Source organism: Centrocercus urophasianus, unplaced genomic scaffold (genome assembly GCF_019232065.1).
Source record: "Centrocercus urophasianus isolate 14NV4802_14NV808 unplaced genomic scaffold, USGS_Curo_1.0 seq_2, whole genome shotgun sequence".
Lineage (NCBI taxonomy): Eukaryota > Metazoa > Chordata > Aves > Galliformes > Phasianidae > Centrocercus > Centrocercus urophasianus.
Window position 1 is genome coordinate 14151178 of NW_024884755.1, and position 22590 is coordinate 14173767.

The 22590-nt window shown below is 40.2% G+C and overlaps 1 protein-coding gene across 1 annotated transcript; it reads right to left on the reverse strand.

The window, feature by feature from the left end:
* Nucleotides 1-971: 971 nt before the first annotated feature.
* MLYCD (malonyl-CoA decarboxylase) lies at nt 972-21867 on the reverse strand. Its single transcript, XM_042821269.1, has 5 exons — nt 21361-21867; nt 15254-15366; nt 13434-13590; nt 12775-12924; nt 972-2806 (listed from the first exon to the last, which is right to left on the reverse strand). The coding sequence occupies exons 1-5, from the start codon at nt 21856-21858 to the stop codon at nt 2273-2275; spliced, it is 1452 nt and encodes a 483-aa protein (XP_042677203.1). The 5' UTR covers nt 21859-21867; the 3' UTR covers nt 972-2272.
* Nucleotides 21868-22590: the final 723 nt, after the last annotated feature.

Genomic DNA, 22590 nt, shown 5'->3' on the forward strand with positions numbered 1-22590 from the left:
TCAAGAGGAAAAAAAAAAAACCTCATCAACTTCTAAGTCCAAACATTAAGACTACAGGATTATGTTCTGTCTCCATCAGTAGATGGTAGATGCACATTTAATTACTCTCATAGCTCCTGCTTCAAAATTTTTTTAAAATAAACCTTTCAAAGTTACCAGAACTCTTTCATTTGAACTGTTTTACTCACATTTGAAGAACTTATAGCACAGAAAGAGGATTCTCTTTCTCCATTCCTCCCAGCCATTAAAACATGTACAAGATTACCTTGTACATGTTTTACAAGCAGCTAAGTTTCACTTTGAAATTAATCAGCAACATGTCCATTCCACATAGAAAATGTGAGTAGTTTGTTGAGTCTTCTGGTCTGATATTCTAAGCTGCAGATATCCACCTTTCAATCAGAAGTGCTTGAAAAACCATTATCCACAAATATAAATACACTGTAAATATATATACACACACTGTACTCCCACATGTTCATCTTCCAGGTCTAACACGTCCATGCCGAACTTCAGACAGAACTTTCAGAATCATAGACTTTAAAAGCTTCCACATAAAGACTACACACACGTGGTTGTGTGGACTACTTACAGTAAGTATTGATCCAAAAGCAAAATAAGATGATGTCTCTGAAGTTATTTCCTCAGGCTGGCCAGGATGGTGCTGCTTTTTCAAAGTCTCTCAGTAAAAGTTTCCGATACTTCAAGCCTTTAATCCATGGCCCTGAGTCCTCCAGCTCTGAAAACAACAATGAAGGAAACCTTGCACAGGACAGCTGATGATCAGCTGTTGTATTAAAATATCTTTGTTCTGATGGAACAAAAGGCACGGTGTGATCAGACAGAAAGAAAATTGGGAATTAGAGAACAGCATCAACCTCTGCTATGATGATGGTCTTACTTCTCTGGTGATACTGCTATGAAGAAAGGCTGCCAAAGGAAGCAGGGGACGCACTGAAAAACACTAGACATGATTTAATGAGAAAGTTTATTTTATTGGTTTACAAATCACACCTACCTCTTCATTAAAACATGTCTTTATCAGCTCTTCTACTTCAACACTTCCTTCTTGCTCATTATACTTCAGCAGAAAAAAGTGCAGTTATAACACTATGTACCTGCTTCCCTGAGAAGCCCTGATTTGCAAGAACATTTATGCAAGGCTTTTCAGTGCTCCAACAAAGCAAAGATTCAGTGTGAATTTTAGTGGTTTTACATTAAATTGTCTGAGGGAGAAAAAGACAAAGTCATTACTGACATAAAATTGTACACCAGTGTTTTGCTAATATACTTGACCAAAAAATTCACCTTCATGCAGTACTTCTTTGCAGGTTCTTCAGTACTAATCTACCTATAGGGGCAGTGTGACAGAGAAGCGCAGCACCGTCTAAAGGCACAGAAGACACACAGTTTATCACTGTGGTTTAACCCCAAAGGCAGCTCAGGACCACACAGTTGCTTGCCCACTCTCCCCACATGGAATGAGGGAAGGAAATAAAAAAGGTAAAGGCACAAGAACTGGTGGGTTCTCACTGTGTGTGCAAGGAAAGCAAAACAATGATTTACTTTGCTACATTCCATTGGTAGGCAGACAGTGCAGCGACTGCCAGGGAAGCAGGGCAAATTCTAGGGCCAACACTGCCAGCATCCCCTCTTCCTCCTGCTTTACAACAAGCTTTTATCACTGGGTGCACACCATACAATATGCAATATTCCTTTGGCCAGTTTGGGTCAGCTGTTCTTTTCCAGCTTCCTGCACATCTGCAGCCTGCTTGCTGGCGGGGCAGCACGAGAAGCTGGAATGTTCTTGGCTCCATGCAAGCACTGCTCAGCAGCAACTACAATCACAGTCTTATTGACATTATTGTACCAAAAATCCAACACACACCATTATATAAGCTTCTATGAAGAAAATTAACTCTACCCCAGCCAAAACCATGACATTTATACATGTTTATTACCAACAGAATAATAGTATGGAAAATACTTCAGCCATACAAGTTACCATTGGATTGGTTGAGAGAATTTGCTCACTCCTGAATATGTACCTCCAATTCATTTGTACATAACAGATGTCTAGTACTTCAAGTGATTCAACTGCAACAAATCAGGCTTTGAATATATGGCAGTGTAAGCAAGACAGCTGATAATTTAGATAATTTTGTACCCCGCCGTGCTGAGTAAATTTGTTTTATAAGGGATGATCACATTTAAATACAGGCACTGCAAAATATGACAGCTCCTTACAAGTGAAAAGCACTCGTCCTTAGTTTTAAAGCTTGCTATTCTGCTGGAACTGCGACACCAAGGAAAGAACCTGCTCTGAGGCTTTAATGGCCTTTGTCCCCAGATAGGCTGCACTGTTAGTGGCTGTATCCTCTAAGAAGTACCGGTAGTTCACCATCATGCCACACGCAGCAGCAATGCCCCGAGGGCTCGTGTCTGCCATCCAGTTTATCCGCCACAACACGGAGCCATTCTGAAGGTGAAAGTTTGCTACTGGGTTCAGTGCGTAGCCGCGGTGTTTCTCCCCGTACAAATACCAGGCACACAGTCTCATCAGCGGCAAATGGAGAGCCTGGACTAATTTTTCCGATCGCACCCATTCGTTGTTGTTTAAGAGCTTCTTTAGTGTTTCGGTGGTACAGTCTCCTGTGACCTGAGATAGTTCTTGGCGTTCTGATTCTGTAAAAAGTTCATTCTTTTCCAGTTCTTTTGTCTGTGAGGAGAGGAGACCAACGAGCCATTTTGTGAACCCGGGGATAGGCGAGAGAGTAGAAAAAGTTTTTATCTGAGGGAGTTCTTTCTGCAGATAAAAGGAAAGCAAAAAAACCTTATGAGTTCCGTCATGACTGAGAATGAGAAGTTTGAGTGAAGATGAAGGGTTCTGAAAATGAACACAGAATCACAGAACCACCAAGGTTGGAAAACACCTCCAAAGACCATCCAGTCCAGCCATCCACCTATCACCAATATTTCCCACTTAACCACATCCCTCAGTACTACACCTAAATGTTTCTTGAACACCTTCAGGATCAGTGACTGGGAAATCCCCCTGACAGTGACAGCTTAGCATCTGAAGAGCACATGGAGCACTACAAAAACTACAACAGCAGCTGAATCACAGCCCACGAACACACAACCTTTTTAAAATACTTATATAGTACTTACCAGCCCTATGTGCTGAAATAAAGGCAATCATGTGCCATTAAAAAATTATTTAGAGAAATAAGATTTAGAAGTATAAATCAATCAGCATCTGTTTTCAAAGCCTTTTAAGTAATTTATTTTTTTTACGTGTAACTAATGAAGGAGAGTTAACAATTTCAGCCTACAGGAAAATTAGTAGAGCTATGACTTCCTGTTTTTTGGGGAAAGAAGTAGTTCCTGAAGTTCTGAAGGAGGTGTTTTGTACTTCTCATGCTATTCAGAAACTAAAAACTACACGGGTAACACAGCAAGATAAGAAATATATATAGACAGTTAAAAAAAAAAATAATCACACAGTTAATATTTGAACACAACAAAGCCTCTGCTCTACTCCTATCAATCCATGAGTCAGAATGATTCATTACATAATCTTCTAAAGCAAAACATCCGGTGTGAAAACTGTACGTTAGTTTTGGGGCACATCAACACAAAGAATAAAGAAGGTTGTTTAAACTCACTCTCACTTGCAACGAACAAAACTGACCTCAAAAGTTAGCCCTACTGAAGGAGTAGGGAGAAGGACAAGGAACAGAATTAAGACAGTGCTGCAATGAAACAATCCCTGTGTTTTAATTACTGTTCATAAAGGAAACTGTGCTAAGAATAGACATTTATCAGCATTACAGAAGCATCTGAATGTCAACAGCAAATTGGCTTTAAATGACTACAAAACACATTTTCTTCTACTTTAAGCACTTCCCAGATAACCATTAAAAAGTCATCATCACTGAGACGCAATCTCACACAGGCAAATGTTAATGGAATGTGTGCTGCTGGGGCGTTCAGACTGCACCTGCACTGCTGCATCCTCAGGTACTGCTGAGCTCCACACCACGCTGCTGTCTACGTCCTGTTTCGTGAGGATACAGAAGCCAGGGAAAGCAGACCTGTGGCACATCCCCATTACAAATCGGAACGTACAACACACGTTACTAAAAGCCTCAATAACTGAACGAATACCCTGATGGTTATTTACCATATTTTAGCTTTTTCCTACTCACACAGTGCTTCCCAAATAGCTCACTGCTCTTCTGCAGGTTTCTGGTACCATGATACACCCAGACCTGTTCAGTTCAAGTCCATTACATAGTAGGCAGATATGCAAGTCACAGTTCTTTTGGGACCAGGCAGAAGCAAGAGAGGTAGACAGAAGATACAAAGAAGCATCCCTTTTCAACTCTTTGGAGGACTGAATAGAGAAAACTAGTAAATTATTTAATAAAAACACTCATTTCAGTATCATTTTGAACAAAATGACCATTTCTGTAACCAAGAAAGCCAATGAGTTCCTGACCAGGTCATAGTCTCAATTATTCTAGCTACCGTGGTCCGACAGTGCAATACCATTGATGCATCAATCTCCTGTAACATTTTCAAGTCTCCCACTCAAGGACATAATAATATTTTATTTTTGAGAGTCGCTCTGAAGCATAAGAGTGTGTAGAGAATACAGCCTTTGTAAAACAGAACAGTTTATTAGGGCTGTGCTCTTACTGCAGATGGTTGACGCGGAGGGTACGGATATAGCAAATAATTTTTAATATAAAAAAATATTCCTTCAGCATTTTCTCCTGCATTTTCTGAAAAAGATTCTTCTCTGCTTTTGAGAAAAGAAGCAGTGATCACACTGATCTTAAAATAAACTGGGGGGCAGGAAAAGGGCAAAAGAGAAAACAGAACAAAGCAACTCCATACCCATTAAAAAACCTTCCCTTGCCAGCCCCAAACTAAATATTTCCCCAAGGATATAAAGACTCTTTCATCCACAAATCAGTTCATAATGACTTTAAAGAAATTCGAATATAGAATCAAATGAATCTTCTTTTAATCTCCTTTTATCCATCTCCATGCAGTGTATCTCAATTAAGGAGTATGCCTAATCACATCCAAGATCCACTCTATAGCAGCAGGATCTTAATTAGTATGGTAAAGGAGAGTTATGTTCAGGTGCTCCCTTATCAGCTGCACTTCCCTTGGTTTAACACTTGCTCCCACCCTCAGGACAAGACTGCTAGCACAAAAACACTGCTCCAGAGGAAACACAGAAAGATGCATTTTTAAGTGCTGTTGGAAAAATACACCAAGATATTTGTCCCTGGAGAAGGGAGCTGATAGCGTTCAGCTTTGTCAAGATGCTAATGAGCAGCATTACTTGTTACCTGCATTTATTCACGCACAGCTGAAAGCTGACCACTGGTGGGTGGCTCTTCTGTGTCTGGCCCACAGCTTAGCTGCTGAGACCCTGCTGGCAAGTAACAAGACCTTCTGCATGTCAGCACTTACTGCAGCTGGACAGATTTCTGCCCAGAAGGGAGGGTTACCTATCCCTTCTGAAGATTCAGTGACCCAGTACCCACCTGCCTGTCCACGCAGTAATGATGGATGACAACTCAGCAACTGTCTTCACCTGCAAAGGAATCTGAAGGCATAGAAACAAAAAAACTAAAACCCATGAAGCTTCTTTTTATCAGCATCTTTAAGCAGGAGCAAGGTTTCCCCACAATAAGTACTGGATTTCAAAATGGAGCTTTTTCCTTTTCAGCGTTTCCATTCTTTGCTGGCATTTGAAGTTCATCTTTACTCCACAGCACTGAGAACACAAAAGATGGGGATAAAGTAGCAGAAGTGTTCAAATTAATGAATTACCAATGGGATATCTGAGATGTGCTGCCAGAGGGAGTACAGATGTCACTCTTGCGCAGCAGGGAGTAGGAAAAGGAAAATGAGGAAAAGGAAAAACAAAACAGTTGTTAGAGGCTATTTTCCTCTAGATAGGAATTCGGGGAATACAAGATGTCTTTCTTTTCAACCCAAAGATGGGATTATATTCCTTAAAAGGTTTACCTTTTTTTTTTCTTGATGATACTACCTCATCCTATCAAAGTGCCTTTGGGAACACATTGCTTAGGTCTCTTTCATGAATTCTTTACAGATGTTTAGGGTTAAAACCTGACAGGAGAAGATTGGAAGGTACTGTTGAAATTCAAGAAGCAGAAATTGTTCATTCAGATGCAAGGAAAAGCTGATTGGTCCAAGAGAAAAAGGTGCTGACCAGAAAGTGAAGTCTAGAAGTCTTCTGCATTGAATCTGCTGAAAAAGTACACTATTTGACATTGCAGTTTTCCTGCTGAAGACGACTAACAGCTTCTCACACAGAAGCTGAGCCACTCTAAGTCTCCTATAAGGTGACAGTGCTGTTCTCATCTCCCAGAACTCAGAGTTGGGGGGTAACAACACACCATCCACAGTGACTAGAGAACAAACAATTCCTTCCCATTCCTGTGTATTAATAGTAGCCATTGCAAAGTTGCTAATTAAGTACAGTCATTTTGCTTTCTTGTGATGTTGGCTGCTCTTTGTTTATCACTCACTTCCAGAAGTGACTTGCTCACCAAGTGCAACCCAAAATATTCATCACAAATTTAGTAATTTCTATTCTATTAATAAAAACCAAATGAGAAATAATGTGTTGGTTTTTTTTAAACACTTCCTAGGATAGATAAGACATAGGAAAGTGACCCCGTTTTGAAGCTGAGTACAGACTGCTACATATCTGATAATTGCTTGAGTTTAGGAGCTTATCTGAAGCAGCCACTTCTTGTAGAAAAATAAATAGATGCAATGAAATGTGCACATTTATGATGTTGCTAAATTGATGTGCTAGCTTCTAAGGCTATTGGTGGAGATCCATCAATGTTTATTTTCTTGTCAGAAGCCCACATGCCGTTAAGAAGCAGCTGCTCATTTTGTTTTGGGGTAGATTTTTGGGCTTGGTTGTCTTTTACTTGTGTTGTTTCTCATATTATGTATATCTCTGTCTTGCTTTCTGAAAGCTGAAGTCCAAGGTCACATTTTTCATCAATGAAAATAAAGCCTATTTTGAAAATTATGATCTCCCCAGGTCACCTAGATCAAATTAAGGTAGCAATTATCAACAGCCCAACCAGAAAGCTAAAACCTGTCACCAATTGTTAAGTGCTCTATCAAGTCACACAGTAGCTATCAGTTTTCTCCCCCAAATGCCACAGGCTGTAAAATTGTGAGCAGTTTTCTCAAAGGCTTCACCAGTTATCTGTGTCTGTCATCTGCAGCCTGAATTGCTATGATGTGCCTTCAGCTGAGCTACAGAACACTTAGAGAGGCTATAAACACATTCAGAATTAAATGTCTGTCTAATGAGAAATCTCTCTCTCTATACATTCACCAGCACCTATCAGCTTGCTAGAAAGGCATCTGCCTGCTTGTTTTCCAGCACCCACTTTTTTCTCAGCTAGCTTTTGGAATTGTTTCAGAATCCAGTCATTACCTGGACCAAGCTTAAATTTAAGTTGTTCACTTCCTGCTTTATACATATTAATATGACCCTGAATGCATAGGTAGCCTGTTCTCAGATCTGTAAGGGGAGAACTGTGACCACAGTAGTATCAGTGGACTAAAGAACTCAGCCTGCTGCTAGCCCCAAAGTAATCCAAAAAGGACAAACTTAGGCAACAACAGAAGCTGGTTTACAAAACTCCTCCAAGCTATTTATGTAGCAAACTTTTGTCAACAATTACCCTTGTTCATCACTCAAGCTACCTCCCCGAGGTCCTACTCTGTCCTGTTCTATCCACCCCCTTTACACAGTTGTATTACAATTCCTGTGGCAAATACCAAATCATAACTAGGCAGAGATTAAGAATTCAAACTGCCAGCTCTGAGCATATAAAGAGATGAAACCAAGGACCCATTTCTGTGACTGAACTTCACATGTTCTTCATCTGCCTAAATCAGTGCAGTAGCCATTAACTTCTACAGAGAGACTCAAACTACGCTTAACACTGAGGGCTGTAACCTTCATCAGAGCCTCAATTGCTGCAGTTTTCCTACAACACACTTACAAGAATTATTTTCATTAGGGAATCTATAGCTGATGTTCCTTGAAGGTGAGAAGTGCTAGCCTACATGTGTAGCATGTATGTGACCAGTTCAGAAGAATTAGCAAGATTTCTAAACATTAACTTCTATCTAAATTTCCCATTAATGAGACTTTCTTTTCAAAAACCTGGTCATAACTGAAATTACAGGCATACCTTTGTAGGGTAGATACCGCCCAGTTCCACATTTCAGTACAGTTTTTAAAAGTCTTCCCAAACAAATGCTTCAACTGGGTGGAGGGGAGGGGTGGTTATTAGCATTTTGCTTGCTTAGTGTGTGTCTTTTTCTGATCTAGTGATACACATTCATGACAGGCCCAATTTGGAGCTTTCCTTATGAAGAATGACAGCTGAAAATTCAGTTTTAAGGTTACAATGGCAGTACAAGTTGAAGTGTCAGAGCAGGTTAAGCTAAGGCAAAGTCAGATAAACGAGTTTCACTGGAGGATTAAAAAAGAGTTCTGTTTGTAGTGCCTTGGGAAAACATGAATCAAACACCATTCTGCAGGCCAAAAGGGTGTTAACAGAAGTTAACTCAAATGGCAAGTTATAAAAGTGCATTAAACACTAACATTCAAATGTGTATAATGAACAAGAGAATCCTCAACTCCTTCAAATGCTCTCCCATGCATTTTATTATCAGTTTAATTTAAGCCAGTCTTGGAACACTCAACCATTTAGCAATGCCTTAGACAGGGGGTTGTTTACTGCAAAATAATGCAAAGGTTATAGAGAAAAAAGAAAAAAAAAGGTATTCCTATTGGAAACCTCAGCTCTGTTTTTTTACAAAGGCAGCTGGCAGCTTAATGAGATGAAGTTTCTGATACCATCAAGATCCTTTCGCTGAGACTACACTGTTTTCAGCTGCTGTCACCAAGTCAACTCAGCACTACTGTTACACTGTTTGTCCCCTTTCAAGTGACTATAATGCCACTCCAAAGAATGGAGCCCATCTGAATGTATACAACCTTGCAAAACCTTTTACTTACACCTGACCAGAGAGAAAGAGTGCATATTTGTGCAGTTTAAAGCACTGATGAGGACTTTCAGAACGCTGGGAGAATGGTTCAAAGAGGCTGCGAAGAGCAGTACTGAAGAACGCAGGAAGTGGAAGAAGAGAAAAAGATTCTAGCACCAAATAAATGAAAAAAAACCCCCACATTATGGAACTACATTCATCATGTAGAAACAGCCCTGGATTATCTTTCATTTCTCAAACTCATCACAGACCTACAATGGCACCCCAACAAAGCCTATTATCTGAAGAAAAAAAAAGAATGGTGCAGAGAGAAAACATGGAGGTTGTTATAGTTTTAAAACAGCCTTAACGTGGCTGTTTGATAAAATGACTATTTCCAACAGATTGGGGCATTAAGCCCGTTTTTACCTCACAACTTACAGCACTGAAATAATCATGCCTTCGTGTGCTTGCAAGTGGCGCTTAAAGTGGTTTTGGATTAAATTTCATCTTTTCACTCCAGCCCTCACAAAAATGATATGACTTGCTATCTACCTAGGAGAAAGGCTTTATTTTGCTGTCCGAGCTTTACAAGATTGTCATTAAAGTATGATCAAATGAAAAGATCTCTGGAAAAAGAAATACATTATAACTTCAGATTTCTGTATATTCTGCCTTCATATCCATTCAGCAGAGAAACAGATCTGCAGTGGGTGTGAGCTGAAACTGCCTGTCTCCCCACCTCAATAAAGCAAACCAAAGCCATGCTTCGATTTTGAATCAGAAATGTGCTGAAGAGTAAATAAATAATCTTTTCTTGTACTATGTTCCCATCAGTTCTATGACTAAAACAGCCATAGGAACTGGGTGGGCTTTGGATTATGTATGACTGGCAAGACCACAGATCTGTTCAATTAAAAAAATCTCAATTTCTCAGTAGCATGTTAGAAAGATGACTGTGTGAAGCTGTTCAAAAGCGGCTGATGAGTGCCATCCATTCAAATCACACTTAGCTGAACAAAACCTTGATATAGAATAATGCCTTGTTTTGTTTGTAGCTATTTAAAATAAATGTGGCTGAATCAGTTGATACTACACAAAGATGGACCTTATTGTCACAGGGCTTAAAATATTAACTCATCTTAGGTAGCAGATTTCTTAAACTTAAAAAAAATAATTTCTCTGCATTTCCAGTCACACACGCACTGTACACACTAATAGAAACAACAAGCTACTGATCTTGGTTTTCCAAATTCAGTGTCAAAACTCATCTTTTTTATTTTCTTCACTTAATACAAGGAATGATTTTTGCTTATGAAATCTGACTCAAGAGTAACAAGCAAAAGCCTGAAAATCCCAATCAAATAATGGGAGACAATGCCATGAAAAGATTCAGAAGAGAAGAGCTGCAGGTGCAAAGTGAATGTATACAACATGCATAAAATGTCAAAGTGTAAAAGCAGTGTAAATACGTTTGATAACAAATAGAATAAAACAGATGGAATCATTATTTATTACAACGTCAATCTTATGATTTTCCTTCCATAAGTCAAATGATAAACAAGAAGGTAACAAAAAGTCACTGAAATCTTTGTCTATTTTTTTAAATACATCTGAAATACAACTGCTAGGCTAACTGAAAATTCTATGGTAGATGATTAAAAAAGCCCATGAAATCTGAAGGAAAATATTTCTACACACTCCCTCTTGAGCATTAGCTTCATTCTTACAGTACATCCCTGCTTTTTAAGTAGACTGATGGCTATTAAGCGTACTGGGTGAGAAAATCATGGCAGCGGTGCCTTACTGTCTGGATGTGAAGTCTGCAAGGCAATTAACATTTTCAGATGTAAGACAAAATTAGGAAAGAGAAATTTAACTTTAAAAGGTCTGATCTAAAGGGAAAAATCTGACCTGTAAATAAAAGCTGGTTTTCACAGATTATTAAAGCCCAAGTCAGACTGCACAATCAGATCATGTATTTAACTTCCTGAAATGCTGCACTCTGCTCCACTTCATAAATTCTCAGCTGCAGTCAGCTTAATCATTTCAGATTGACTGGAGGATGTATGTAAGAAGAGTATCTGGCCTTGTTCTGAAGAGACGAGGAGATTCAGAATTCCACCAACACATGACCAACTGTTACTTTTTGTATTCACATCTAGGATAAACTATATTCATGCAGTATGAAATGAAGTTCCAGAAAAAAGGGATAAGAAATAAGAGCAAACAAGATGATAGCTGTTCCTGAATCACAAGACAACAGCCTGTTTCAGATGTTAAAGGCATCACAGCCAAACTGCTTTCTATTCATTATATATGTGATGAACACTGAAAGAAGATTGCATTTCATAATGCTGAAATGTAGAAACTGTCTTAATTATAAATAAGAAAGCAATTATTCTGTTGGGCACGTTGAATTTCTGAACTTGCCCCTGTGTTATCTAAGTATGATATGTCTGTCTATTTTCTTTTGTAACTCACTCATAATTTTTCAATGTTGTAAGCAATTTAGTGATGGACAAATACATTGTCAATGAGGTTATTTTATGAGAGCAACTCAATTAGCTAGAAATAATTTCAGATTTGAAAGCAGATAACTGCATGAATTTATCCCAATTTCCCCTCAGTCAAGATCAGGCAGATGGCACAGCCTAATTACACCTGGACTAACTGCACGTTGGACAATTAATCTAAAAGCTGTTTCGAAAGCAAAAAGCAACAAAATTCAGCCAAAATAGCCATTAAAATAAAAAAAAAAACAACACAAAAAAATCTTCAGGGCAGCCAGCTCTGATCCAGTACTTGACTGGTCACTCATTTTGTAGTAGCAGAAATTTGATGCATCCAATTTTGACTTATTTTTAACAATAGGACTGAAGTTGTAAATCACAGACAATTTTCCAAACATTATTACTAATCCACATGTTGGAATAGTTAATAAAAACATAAGCATTGATCATGACTTTGAAGAAGTAGCTTTGTTAGTAATTTAAATATTAAAGACTCTTAAATGAAATAATGTACTTAACACAGAAATCTGACTTTCTCTTCCACAGCACTCTGTGTAAGTTAACTCCCATTCATTTCTCCTGTTGCTAGGAAGAAGGCTCTAGTAGACATTAGTAGTCCTAAAAGTGTTAACAGTAACCCTACAGCATGCCATGATACTATATAAATTCCTAGAACTGATTTGCATAAATTAATTGATTTCTGGTACTTGCAAGTGCTAAAGATGTTTTCCTTCCTATACTGTAAGAAATGTCTGAGCAAAGAGATGCATGTATTTGTATGGCTTAGAAGGGAGTATTACTCCATTGACTCAACTGATGCACAGCAGTGAATCCAATAACACATTACATGTCAAAATAAAGCTAAATTATATCTATGTTCAACAAAGAGTACTGTTTGGATTCTCAAGCAACCCATGCATGTGGTCTGGCAGACCAAATAATTCACCAGCACACATCAACTATGTGACAGTATCTACATCTGGCAGCCATTAACTAATAGCAGAAAATGTTCTTCCAACTCTTTCCAGATTTTCAAAGGGTGACCTGGTAAGAAGTTAAAAGCGTAGAAGACCCAGCAGCTCCCCACCTTGAAAATGAGACAAAATGGAAGCTAAAACAGCAGTGTAAAGGGAGCACACTGGCCAAGCAGTACCTTATGTGCACCCTGCACACCTACCTGCAGCTCCTTTACCACACGTTTGATAAGGTAAGTCCCAAGTTCCACCCCCTGCAGTCCTTGCTGAGTCAAACTGATTGAGTAGAAAATTGCTGTTGTAATTTTGTCTGTATCCTCTGTTTCTAAAGGTTCCACTTCTTTCACTATGGCCTGGGAAAATAAGAACACAACGCAGTATTAGTGGTAATTACTATTTTAATAACATGTGAAGGGGCCTTTCTTCCTAACTGTCAAGTGTGTTAACATGTTTCTCGCAGAGAATAATGAATCAAGCAGTGGGAAAACAACAAAAATCCAATCAAGACAGAAAGGCTGTTTATTCATTAGGAAGCGTGTGGGAAATAATTGTAATGGGTTTAAAAATTTCAGAAACAAATTTCGTTAATTGCTTGCAGGTTTTAATTTTGCTTACTGTATTTTCTTATTTATGTTTTATCTTAACTTATTGTTTTTGAATTTGAACAAAACTTCCAAATTTTTCTTGATATAATATGGAGGATCCTCAGAAAGTCCCTATATTTAAGAGGAAAGCCAACTCACCTTTTTTTTCAAATGAAACAAAACCAAATAATTGCAGACTGTCAGAAATTAGAGATTTTAAAAACTGTATGTTGCAATTTAAACACTTTGCTGTAGACTGAATATATCAGTGACTGTACCTGGATGCTGCTGGAGATATCACTGGTTAATGCAACATGCAAGACTATCAACGGCTCTCCTGGGATTGCACAGTGAGAAAAAAAGTAGCATCTTCTATATGACCCCACTCGACGCTTCATATCAACCCAGTTTCTAACAGGATGCACGGCTTCAGAACTCAATGAAGAAAAAGAAACATTTGTTGTTTCATTTAAAGAATGCAGTCGCCAGTCCTACAAACTCAGTACTTTCGGCATTGAGATCAGTAACAAAACTCCCAGATTAAAAAAGGAGAATCGGGCTGCGATTCGAAAAAGTAAAATCCATCATCAAGTTGTGACAGAGCCAATTGTAAAGGCCTACTGCATAGCAGACCTGTGGTTTTCTTTGGGATATACTCATAATGAAATCTCACTTACACCCTCTGCTTACTGTAGGATACCCAACTCAGATGATTAAGCCACTGAATGAGTCTGCACATGCCTCTAAGGAACTAGTTTTCCCAAACTACATAGCAGAGATAACATGATCATCTTTGTAAAATATCTCAACGTTTTCATAGGAAAGCGAGAAAAAGATTTCCAATCATAACATTATCTACTAAGCATCCTTAAAAGTTTAGGCTGGTGTACACATTAAAGCATTTCTGCTTTTCTACTTCAGCCCATTCTGAAATATATTTGCCACCAACGCACCACACACGCACTAATAGTGTAACCTGATTTTAAAGTACTCAAATAATAGTTTGGAATATTTTGTGCACTGTTATTTCACAGGTCCGTGTTACGTACTGTGCAGACACAAGGATGTGACATCTTGTACTTTAGTAACTTTCACTAACCGAGCCAAATGCTTTGGTACATCATCATCAACACTACCTACGCTTAGTTGAATTCCTGCTAGCACTCCCACAGTCACATCTTCAAGCAAGCATTCAAAATATTCTTTCCCTATTACATCTGAAAGTCTGGAATGTTTGCCAAAACACCCAAAAAATTAAATATTACCAATTCTTTTTATTTTAAAGTTCAGCTTGTGTAAGATCTCTTTTCTTTGCCTCATTCACATTTAAGTCATGTACTTTCACAACTTTCTTTACAGATTCGTTTTTCAAGCTTTTCATATAACACAGCACCACACAATTTAATTTTTATTCAACAACATTCAACTTCATCACTATAATTTTGAGTATTTGACAGAAAGTAAAAAAATAAACGCTGGAGATTTAAAGGAATGCTTATTTAAAAACAAAAGACAAACAAAGCAAAACCACCGTGCTCCCTGCACATAGAGATTACACAGTTTCTGCACACCTCACCAGTTCCAACCAGGAAAGGAAGCCTCACTACCTGAGGAGTAAAACATGTTCTTGAATTTTGGCACTCCATCACATTTAAACACTTATTCTCCTCCAACACTGCTATAACTGCTGGGGCAGACTGAGGGGAGAAGGTGACAGTGGTGCTGGAGGTAGCAGTGGCAGCAGCACCTGTGGGAAGAAAGCGAGTGCAAGAAGGCAGTGCAATGAGAGTCTGGGCGTGCAGGAAAAGTAGCAGCACCTCTAGTAATCTGCTGGGGATGGAGTAACTGAGAAGGATGCATGGAAACTCATTTGCTAGAATTGATAGCAGTTTATCCACGTAGTGTGTGAGCAAACAGTGGGGCAACAATCCCTTTTCCTTAAAAACTGCAGTGTATTTTTAAAGTACACTCTTAACTGCTCCTTAATTACACCTAGCCTGAGATTAAGGATTGGAAAAGTGCTTATCTTGAGAACAGTGCAGTCACAAACCTTTCATTGCCATTCCACCAATGAGAATTAGGAAGTTTTAACACTTACTCACTGATTTTCTGGAGTACTTCACAAGGTGATTGCCACGTGACCCGCTCCAAATTTAGGAATCCTGTTGAAAACCACTCTGAGAGCATGTTCTTTAGAACACCACTCATTTCCTGCAAACAGGGGGGAAAAAAAAAAAAAAAGAAAAAAGAAAAGTAAGCCAGGAAAGAACACAAAAATGTGAGAAAAATCATTAAGAACTACAACACTGGGAAGTTCAAGGAAAACAATGCATGTGTTCAAGATTAAAGGCCTAGGAGCTCAGCTTTCAGGACTAAAACAATGAAAACGTTTACAGAATTAATTTACTGTCAGTACTAAGCTACAGATAGGGAAACTGATGTTAATGCAAAACAGCATAGGGAGAAAGCAGACAATAAGTAGAAGCATTTGAGAAGTCTTGACAGTAAAGCAGCAGTTGCGTAGATGCTCAGATACATGATTTGTTTCTTGCTATTTAAATCAATGGGAAGCGATGAAAATAAGGATTTGAAATTCAATCTAATTTTCTACCTCTGAATCCTCTTTGAGTATTCAAGACATTTGTGCCTCGAAGATTACTGTAGCAGATTCAATAGCAGTGGAGTGGCACATACCCACTCGGGATAATGAAATGGGAAATGCACACCTTGGAACACGATGCAGTAACACCATCGGCTTCACAGAACTCTCTTTTAACTTTTGTATAAAGGAACGTTTTTCAGCAAGAGAAACAAAAGCAGCAGCATAAGATGACAAAGCTCAAAAACGGCAGTAGACTTGGAACAGTGTGATACCGAAATTAAAGTCAACTGTAATGGCAAATACTTTCAGAAGCATTCATCATCATAATGAATTTCCTATTCCACACTAATTTCCTGCTGCCTATTTTATTAAAGATTTTCCTAACTGAAATTCTTTATTTGAGTTTGCAAAGTCTTCTTTAACTCAGCACAGCATGAACATTCCTTAAAGAGATTCTGAAGTTATTTTTCTTTCTTATATTTGTTTTGCATATAGGACACAGCATGATGCTAGCACCAACTTAACAACAGCCTGAAAAGAACTGTAGGCTTACCTGGAACTAGCTTCATAACCACTCATTTAAAAGCAAAAGCTGCTCACTTTCTATTCAGACCTTTAGCAAATAGCCACTGTTGTAGATTAAAAACATATAGATACAAAATTATGCTACAGTGCACTTTAGCTTGCTACATCTAGCTAAAACAACAGGACAAAAAGTAGAAACCTACCTAGAAATTAACACTTCCTACTTAAAACATTTTACCAAAGCTTAGCTGTAGTCTCACTACTTTCCTATGAAAGCAAAACTAGTACCAAAATTGTAAGAAAGTAACATCAGCTGTTGTTAACCAAAGCTGGTTTCAGCATTTCAGTGAGGTGCTATAAGAAGTAACATTTTCAAACCCAGACTGCCTGCAGCCAATTGAGATTAGATATTTCAGTTTACCCCAAGTCCTCCCGCTAGAATTAAATGTACTCTTCCCACAAAAACTCCTAAAGCAAAGTTGGTGCCATTGACCACAGTTGTGGATTTTGCAAGGTAAATTCATAGCAAATCCTGGCTCTATTCCACATAGAAAAGGTCAATTTTTCCTTACAGAAGAGCTTTGGTTTTTCTTTGTCATTCCATTTCATTTTAGATTTACTAATTTCTTTTAGTGAGTTACAGAGGCTTCAGTTTGACAAATATTTTTGTCTGTGCAGGTGAACCACCTGGAACAAAAGTACCATTCATCTGCACAGAACAGTTCTGTTGCGCACAGAAATTTAATGCTACCTTTCTATGATATTTTTCAGTAACATCCTCAAAAATATTAGAAAAGAAGAGCTTGCTTATTGAAGCATAAATTGATGCGTACTGCAAATACTGAAAATGTCAATTGTGTTGTTCCAAACACAGGGAATATCCATTAACTCTTCCATAAGGTCACATCTCCAAATCTGTGTAAATTATTTCTTTATTGGTCTTTCTCAGCAGAGCTGCCTTTATGTTATAGAATACACTTGCTAGATGAGCTGAAAGTCTTTTGTCAAACTGTTTTTCCACCTGCACTTGTACCACAAGGCTGTACATGCCAGTAAAAAGTGAATACAAAACTGAAATAATGTACATAAAATTTACCTTCACATTCATTTGTAAGGTAAGCAAACTGGAAGACAATGGAAGCTGTGTAATGCAAGTCACCACACCAGCATACAGATAAAACATACGTGGCTGTTGGCAGCACATCCCTCTGAAGACCTGAGAGAACTGAGGACCACATTAAAGAAAACCCATTCTATAACAGACACATCTAATCTATACCAGCAAAACTGGACAGTTCTTCCAGGCTACCAAATTTAAGAGCAAACAGCAGGTAAAGCAGGCAGCAGAGCTCCAAACAGCCTGAGTAGCAGCAGCTACAAGAAGGGCTCCTTTAGGAAGGTACACAGGGACTGAGCAGGGAACAGAGCAGGTACCAGCCCACACCTCCACAAGGACTCTGCATCAGCAAGAGTTCTAATGGGAGAAGCTGAATTCTCTTCTGTTTGGACACTTTTTCACATGATGGTGTGAGTGCCCTCAACAAGCGTACTCTGACTCTTGTTCCTTGTGGTTCCAAGGATTCCCTCATGAATCCTTGTTTCTGTCCAGCTCTGAAGTTTATTTAAAAATAACCGTATATCATTTTGGTCAAACATCCTTCATTGTAGCAATGACCTCCACAAATATCTCAAAATTGTTTTGTTTTCTTTTCTAAGGGCACAGCACAGGCTGGTAAATTAAGCCAGAGGTGTCAGAGTTAGGGTCATGCTAACAGAACCCTACAGCTCTCGTCACCCATCTGCTTTTTGGAAAGCCAATGCCATTTCAAGCTGCAGTCTAGCAGCTAGCAGGGAAAATGCTGATGCTGACCCTGCTGTCATTGAGTCGCCCACAGATGTGGGAGAAAGGCAGCTGTGCTACACAGAAACTTTCACAAGTCAAAAACATGGAATCGGCTGCATTTTGCCTCCTGAAGCAGCTACAAGTTTAGCAAGCATGCTCTATAGGATGGGATATCATGATGTCTAACTGGACTGGAAGCTACTTTCCAAAATACAGAACAGTAGTACAGAGCTACTTCAGGTCCAAGACACAGTGGTATAAAAGCCATGGAACTCTAACAGAGAAGAAGGTAAAGCTGATGGTACCTTTGGTAATGACTTCAGTAGACAGGTATATTATTTATGGGGAACTGTCACTCAACACACATCATCTGTTGGTTGTAAATAATAATGCCTCGTAAAGTAACAGAACGGCACACAGCTGGAACTGTGCATGTTAACACAATTTCTTTGTGGAGAAAAACAAAAGTTGTAGGTGCTGTAAAACTGATTCAAGTCATGCGAGCAAAACACAGAGCTGTGCTGAATGCCATAATGTTCACTAAACCTCTGAAAGGTTTGATTCCAGTAATAACATTCCTAAGTCAGGTTCTCTTATTTCATATATTTAGTGGTAAATTAATTCATATTTTCATTTCAGAGGCCTTTCCAAACATAACATTTTAGCCAAAGCTCCTTAAAATAAGAATAAAAAAGAAATCACCTTTATTAATGAGCAGCCAAATTTTAGATATGAGCAACTAGACATACAGTAGTGCGAAAAATTACCAGCTGTACTTTGGCTTCTACTGGCTCTGTATGATAAACTGTGATTTTGCTCAAAGACAGAAAAACAGAGGCTTTCTGATCTTTCTGAACATCAGGTCTGTGTTGGGCAACAGATGGGAAAACCCTTATGAAAAGCCTGATTTTCTTGTATTAACAGAACCTGCCTCTGATGAGGAAATTACTTCAATGAGGAAACAACTTCACCACCTCTACACATCATTTACCATAACATATTGAAGGAACACCAGCTATTAATGCTTTATAAACCAATACCTAACAGTCCAAGCTGTTCCTGTGCTGATCCATTTTGGGAAATACAGGTATTTGATATTTACATCACACAGTGGTGGGTAATCCTTGTTTTAACAGGACTTTCAAACTGCAAAATAAAATCTAAGGGCTCTCTAAGAACCCAAAAGCCAGTAGGCAGCATTTTAAAATCTCCTCCATCATGACCATCTATTTCATTTTATTTCCACATTTTTTCAGTGCAGACACAAACAGCAATTATAAAATTCTTTTAGTAGTTTTGCTTTTATGTACGGTAGAACTTAAATCCATAGTAACTAGAGGCAGCTACAGAAGCCTTTAGACAGGTAAACACCAAACACTTCTTTCTTCCCTAGGAAAACTTTCAACTTCCAGTTGTTTCTCTAGATAAGGGCTTCTTAGATCTTTAAGGGAAACTGTTTTAATATTTGGAGTGCCAAGAGGGCAACTGTTTCATACAAGTGAACTGACATCCTAATCCACTGGGAGCCCTAGTCAATGAGGCAGCAGTTATTTCATGGAAACAGCCAACTTCAGCTCCTCGTACAGGTTGCTGCAAGAGGAAAGAACACTCAATTACAGAGCTTCTTTCATTTCCAGCAGACCAACACAAGAGCAAAAAGTCTGCAGATATGCCTCAACTACTGCTTAATTGTGGAACCAGGTTTGCTTATAAATCAATTGGACAAAAATTCTTCCTTTTTCATTACTTTTTTTGCCAGCAACTTGAACTTTCAACTTTCTTTTGCCTAAATCGTATGGAAAGATAAATATCTGAAATGCAGCAGGTCAGTTCTTTGTTACCTGGAATAATATTATGAAGTCTTCACTAGCAGCTGTATTTCAAATGCTGGAACTGGGGAAACAAGCAAAATATGACAACTCACAGGAAGGAGGAGCTGAGGTTGGAAAAGAAGTAATGCAGCTGAGAGGGTTCTGCACTGTAATGAGAGCTGAACTCAAAAAAAACCCAAAAAAACAGGATTTCAGCAAATTTCACTCTGCATGCTACAAGGGAGCTCATACAGAAAGCCAAGGCAAACCAGGGCTGCCTCAAGCTTCTATGGCTACATGCTACTTACTGCCAGCTCTCGTTTTAGAACGCATTACATCTGAACAACAGAACTGATGAACAACTGCAAAGAAGACCACAAGATACACAGAACTGGGCACAGCCACACCACGAAACCCAACGTTTCAAAAAACGTTTTCAGAAGATGTAACAGAATATTTATGACAGCCTTTTTATTGAAGCTTTCGTTCCACAGATGACATTACCCTACTTTCAAATGGGTCATGTTTGATGTCATACTGTATTATTTGATGTGTGTGTTTTACAGAATTCCATTGTGCTGATTTTGCAGATTCAGTCTGTTGTTGCTTGAGATGATTCAGCTAGAGGCACAGTGTTACCAATTGTCACTACACTGGCCATATGTAAGGATCATGTTTAATACACTAATATGTGGGAATACAAGAAAAACTGTCCAGAGCAGCAGCTGTGGAGCAAGATAAACAGCATAAAACTAAGGACACCTCTAGAAAAAGAAAGAATTTCTCAGGGCTCTGACTGGATAAGCATCTGTGTGAATGGTTGAAGAGTGTTCTGTAGAATGCTCTGTTGACATGTATAATTAGAGTAGTGCTTAACAATAAAGCAGACTAATAGCTTTTAACCACATTGGTGTGCTATTGTGTCTCCAGTCCTGGGAGTCCAGAGACTTCCCCACACTAATATATATATATAATAAATATATAATATAGTTTTTCTAGCAAATTTAGGAACTCAGCACCGACATTAAGTCATCCCATTTTTATCAAACTTAACTTGGATCTGAACAGTGAAGGGTTTTAGAATCACAGAATGACTTGGGTTGGAAAGGACCTCAAAGTTCACCATCTCCTGCTGCAGACAGGGTTGCCTAGTACTAAATCAGGCACCTGGTCAGGTCGCCTATAGCCCTATCCAACCTGGCTTTGAGTTGCCTAACTCACCGTCCTTCTCTCAAACAGAATCTTTGCACTATGCCCCGGCAGCCCTGCCCCTACACGTCATTCTGCGAGCTCCTGACAGCAATGACAGCCACATCTTCAGCTCAATACGTCACTCCACATCAGGGCCATCTCATCAGGGTACGCGGCCCGGCCGCACACCCTCCCCCCCGTGCCCTGACCATCTCCTGGACCCCCGCCCTCACCTTGACGTGAGGCCCATCCACCTCCTTGCTCGCCAGCCCCTCCACCAGGTCTCCCCTCAGCTCCACCAGGAAGCGCAGCCCTCCCTCCAGGCGGCCCAGGTGCTGGAACAGCCCCCGGTACCGCGGGTTCAGGTAGTAACGCAGCCGGTCCTCGGCCTGCAGCAGGGCTCCCAGCTCCCTCTGCTGTTCCCGGGCCTGCAGCACTTTGGCGCTGAACTCCGCCACCCGCCCGTGATCCACGCCGAAGTCGCGGGCCAGACGAGCGAGGAGCTCAGCGCGGGGCGGCCCGGCCAGGCCGCGGTAATACCGCATGAACTCCGCGCCGCGCAGCTCGGCCGGCGGCGGCGCCTTCTCCTTGGTCTCGTAGGGCGGCAGCGGCGGCACGGAGCGGCTCAGCAGCTCCTCCATGCCTACGTCGGAGGCGGCGCGGAGCAGCCCCCGCGGCACCGCCTGGGACTGGCGCAGGAGGAGCCGCGAGTGCGGAACCAGACGACTCATCCCGCGCCCCGCCGCCCACCGCGGCCTCTGCCTGGGCCAGGCCGCGGCACCGCCCCCGGAGCGGCAGCGGGCGCGCTGATTGGCTGGCATCGCGCACCCGCCAATCAGAAGCGAGAAGGGGAAGTGCGGGAGAGTGTGGAGCGGCGTGAGAGGCGCTGCGCCGCCATCATGAGTGTGGCGGGCGCGAAAACGTGTCGTTGGACTGGTCCTTCACCGTCCTTCCTTGCACAATGCTTTTATCTTCCTCAGTGAGCGTTCCTCCAAGCATCTGCTGTGCGACTCAGTTATTCCTGGACCTTTCTCACCTGCCACTACCATTTCCTGCTCGCTGCCGCCCAGCAGCTAGCTGTACTGGAGCTCCCAATAAAGCTTCATGGTGAGCCCGTGGCCCTTACAGACAGACTTTGGTTGGCATCGTGGATTATGCTGTTTTAAGGCTGGTGGCATCCAAAACAGTTTCTGCGTATAGCCTCTAGGAGGTTTACCCTATTTGGGCTCCTGGATGCCTGCCTGCTGCCAGCTGGACTGACTGGGCAGTGTGGGTAAAGAGGTTATTTCCCAGTCCCACCAAGTTCAGTCTGAAATAAGTCCAGGAAATTGCACAGATTTGATGGTGTAATCTGATGATGTGTTCCTGCAAGCAGCGTGCCCTTTGGAGCCTGTCAAAAGCCTCTGGTGATGGATCTGAAGTCCTGTGCATGCTGCAGGGCTATTGGTGAACAAAGCTGAACA

What these genes read in the sequence shown, in the direction of transcription:
- MLYCD (XM_042821269.1), bottom strand. Translation starts at nt 21,858, where the DNA reads ATGAGTCGTCTGGTTCCGCACTCGCGGCTCCTCCTGCGCCAGTCCCAG. An exon ending in TGGATGGGCCTCACGTCAAG is followed by an intron (nt 15,367 to 21,360) that starts GTGAGGGCGGGG and finishes CCCTGTTTGCAG; the next exon opens with GAAATGAGTGGTGTTCTAAA. An exon ending in GTACTCCAGAAAATCAGTGA is followed by an intron (nt 13,591 to 15,253) that starts GTAAGTGTTAAA and finishes TTCTTCATTGAG; the next exon opens with TTCTGAAGCCGTGCATCCTG.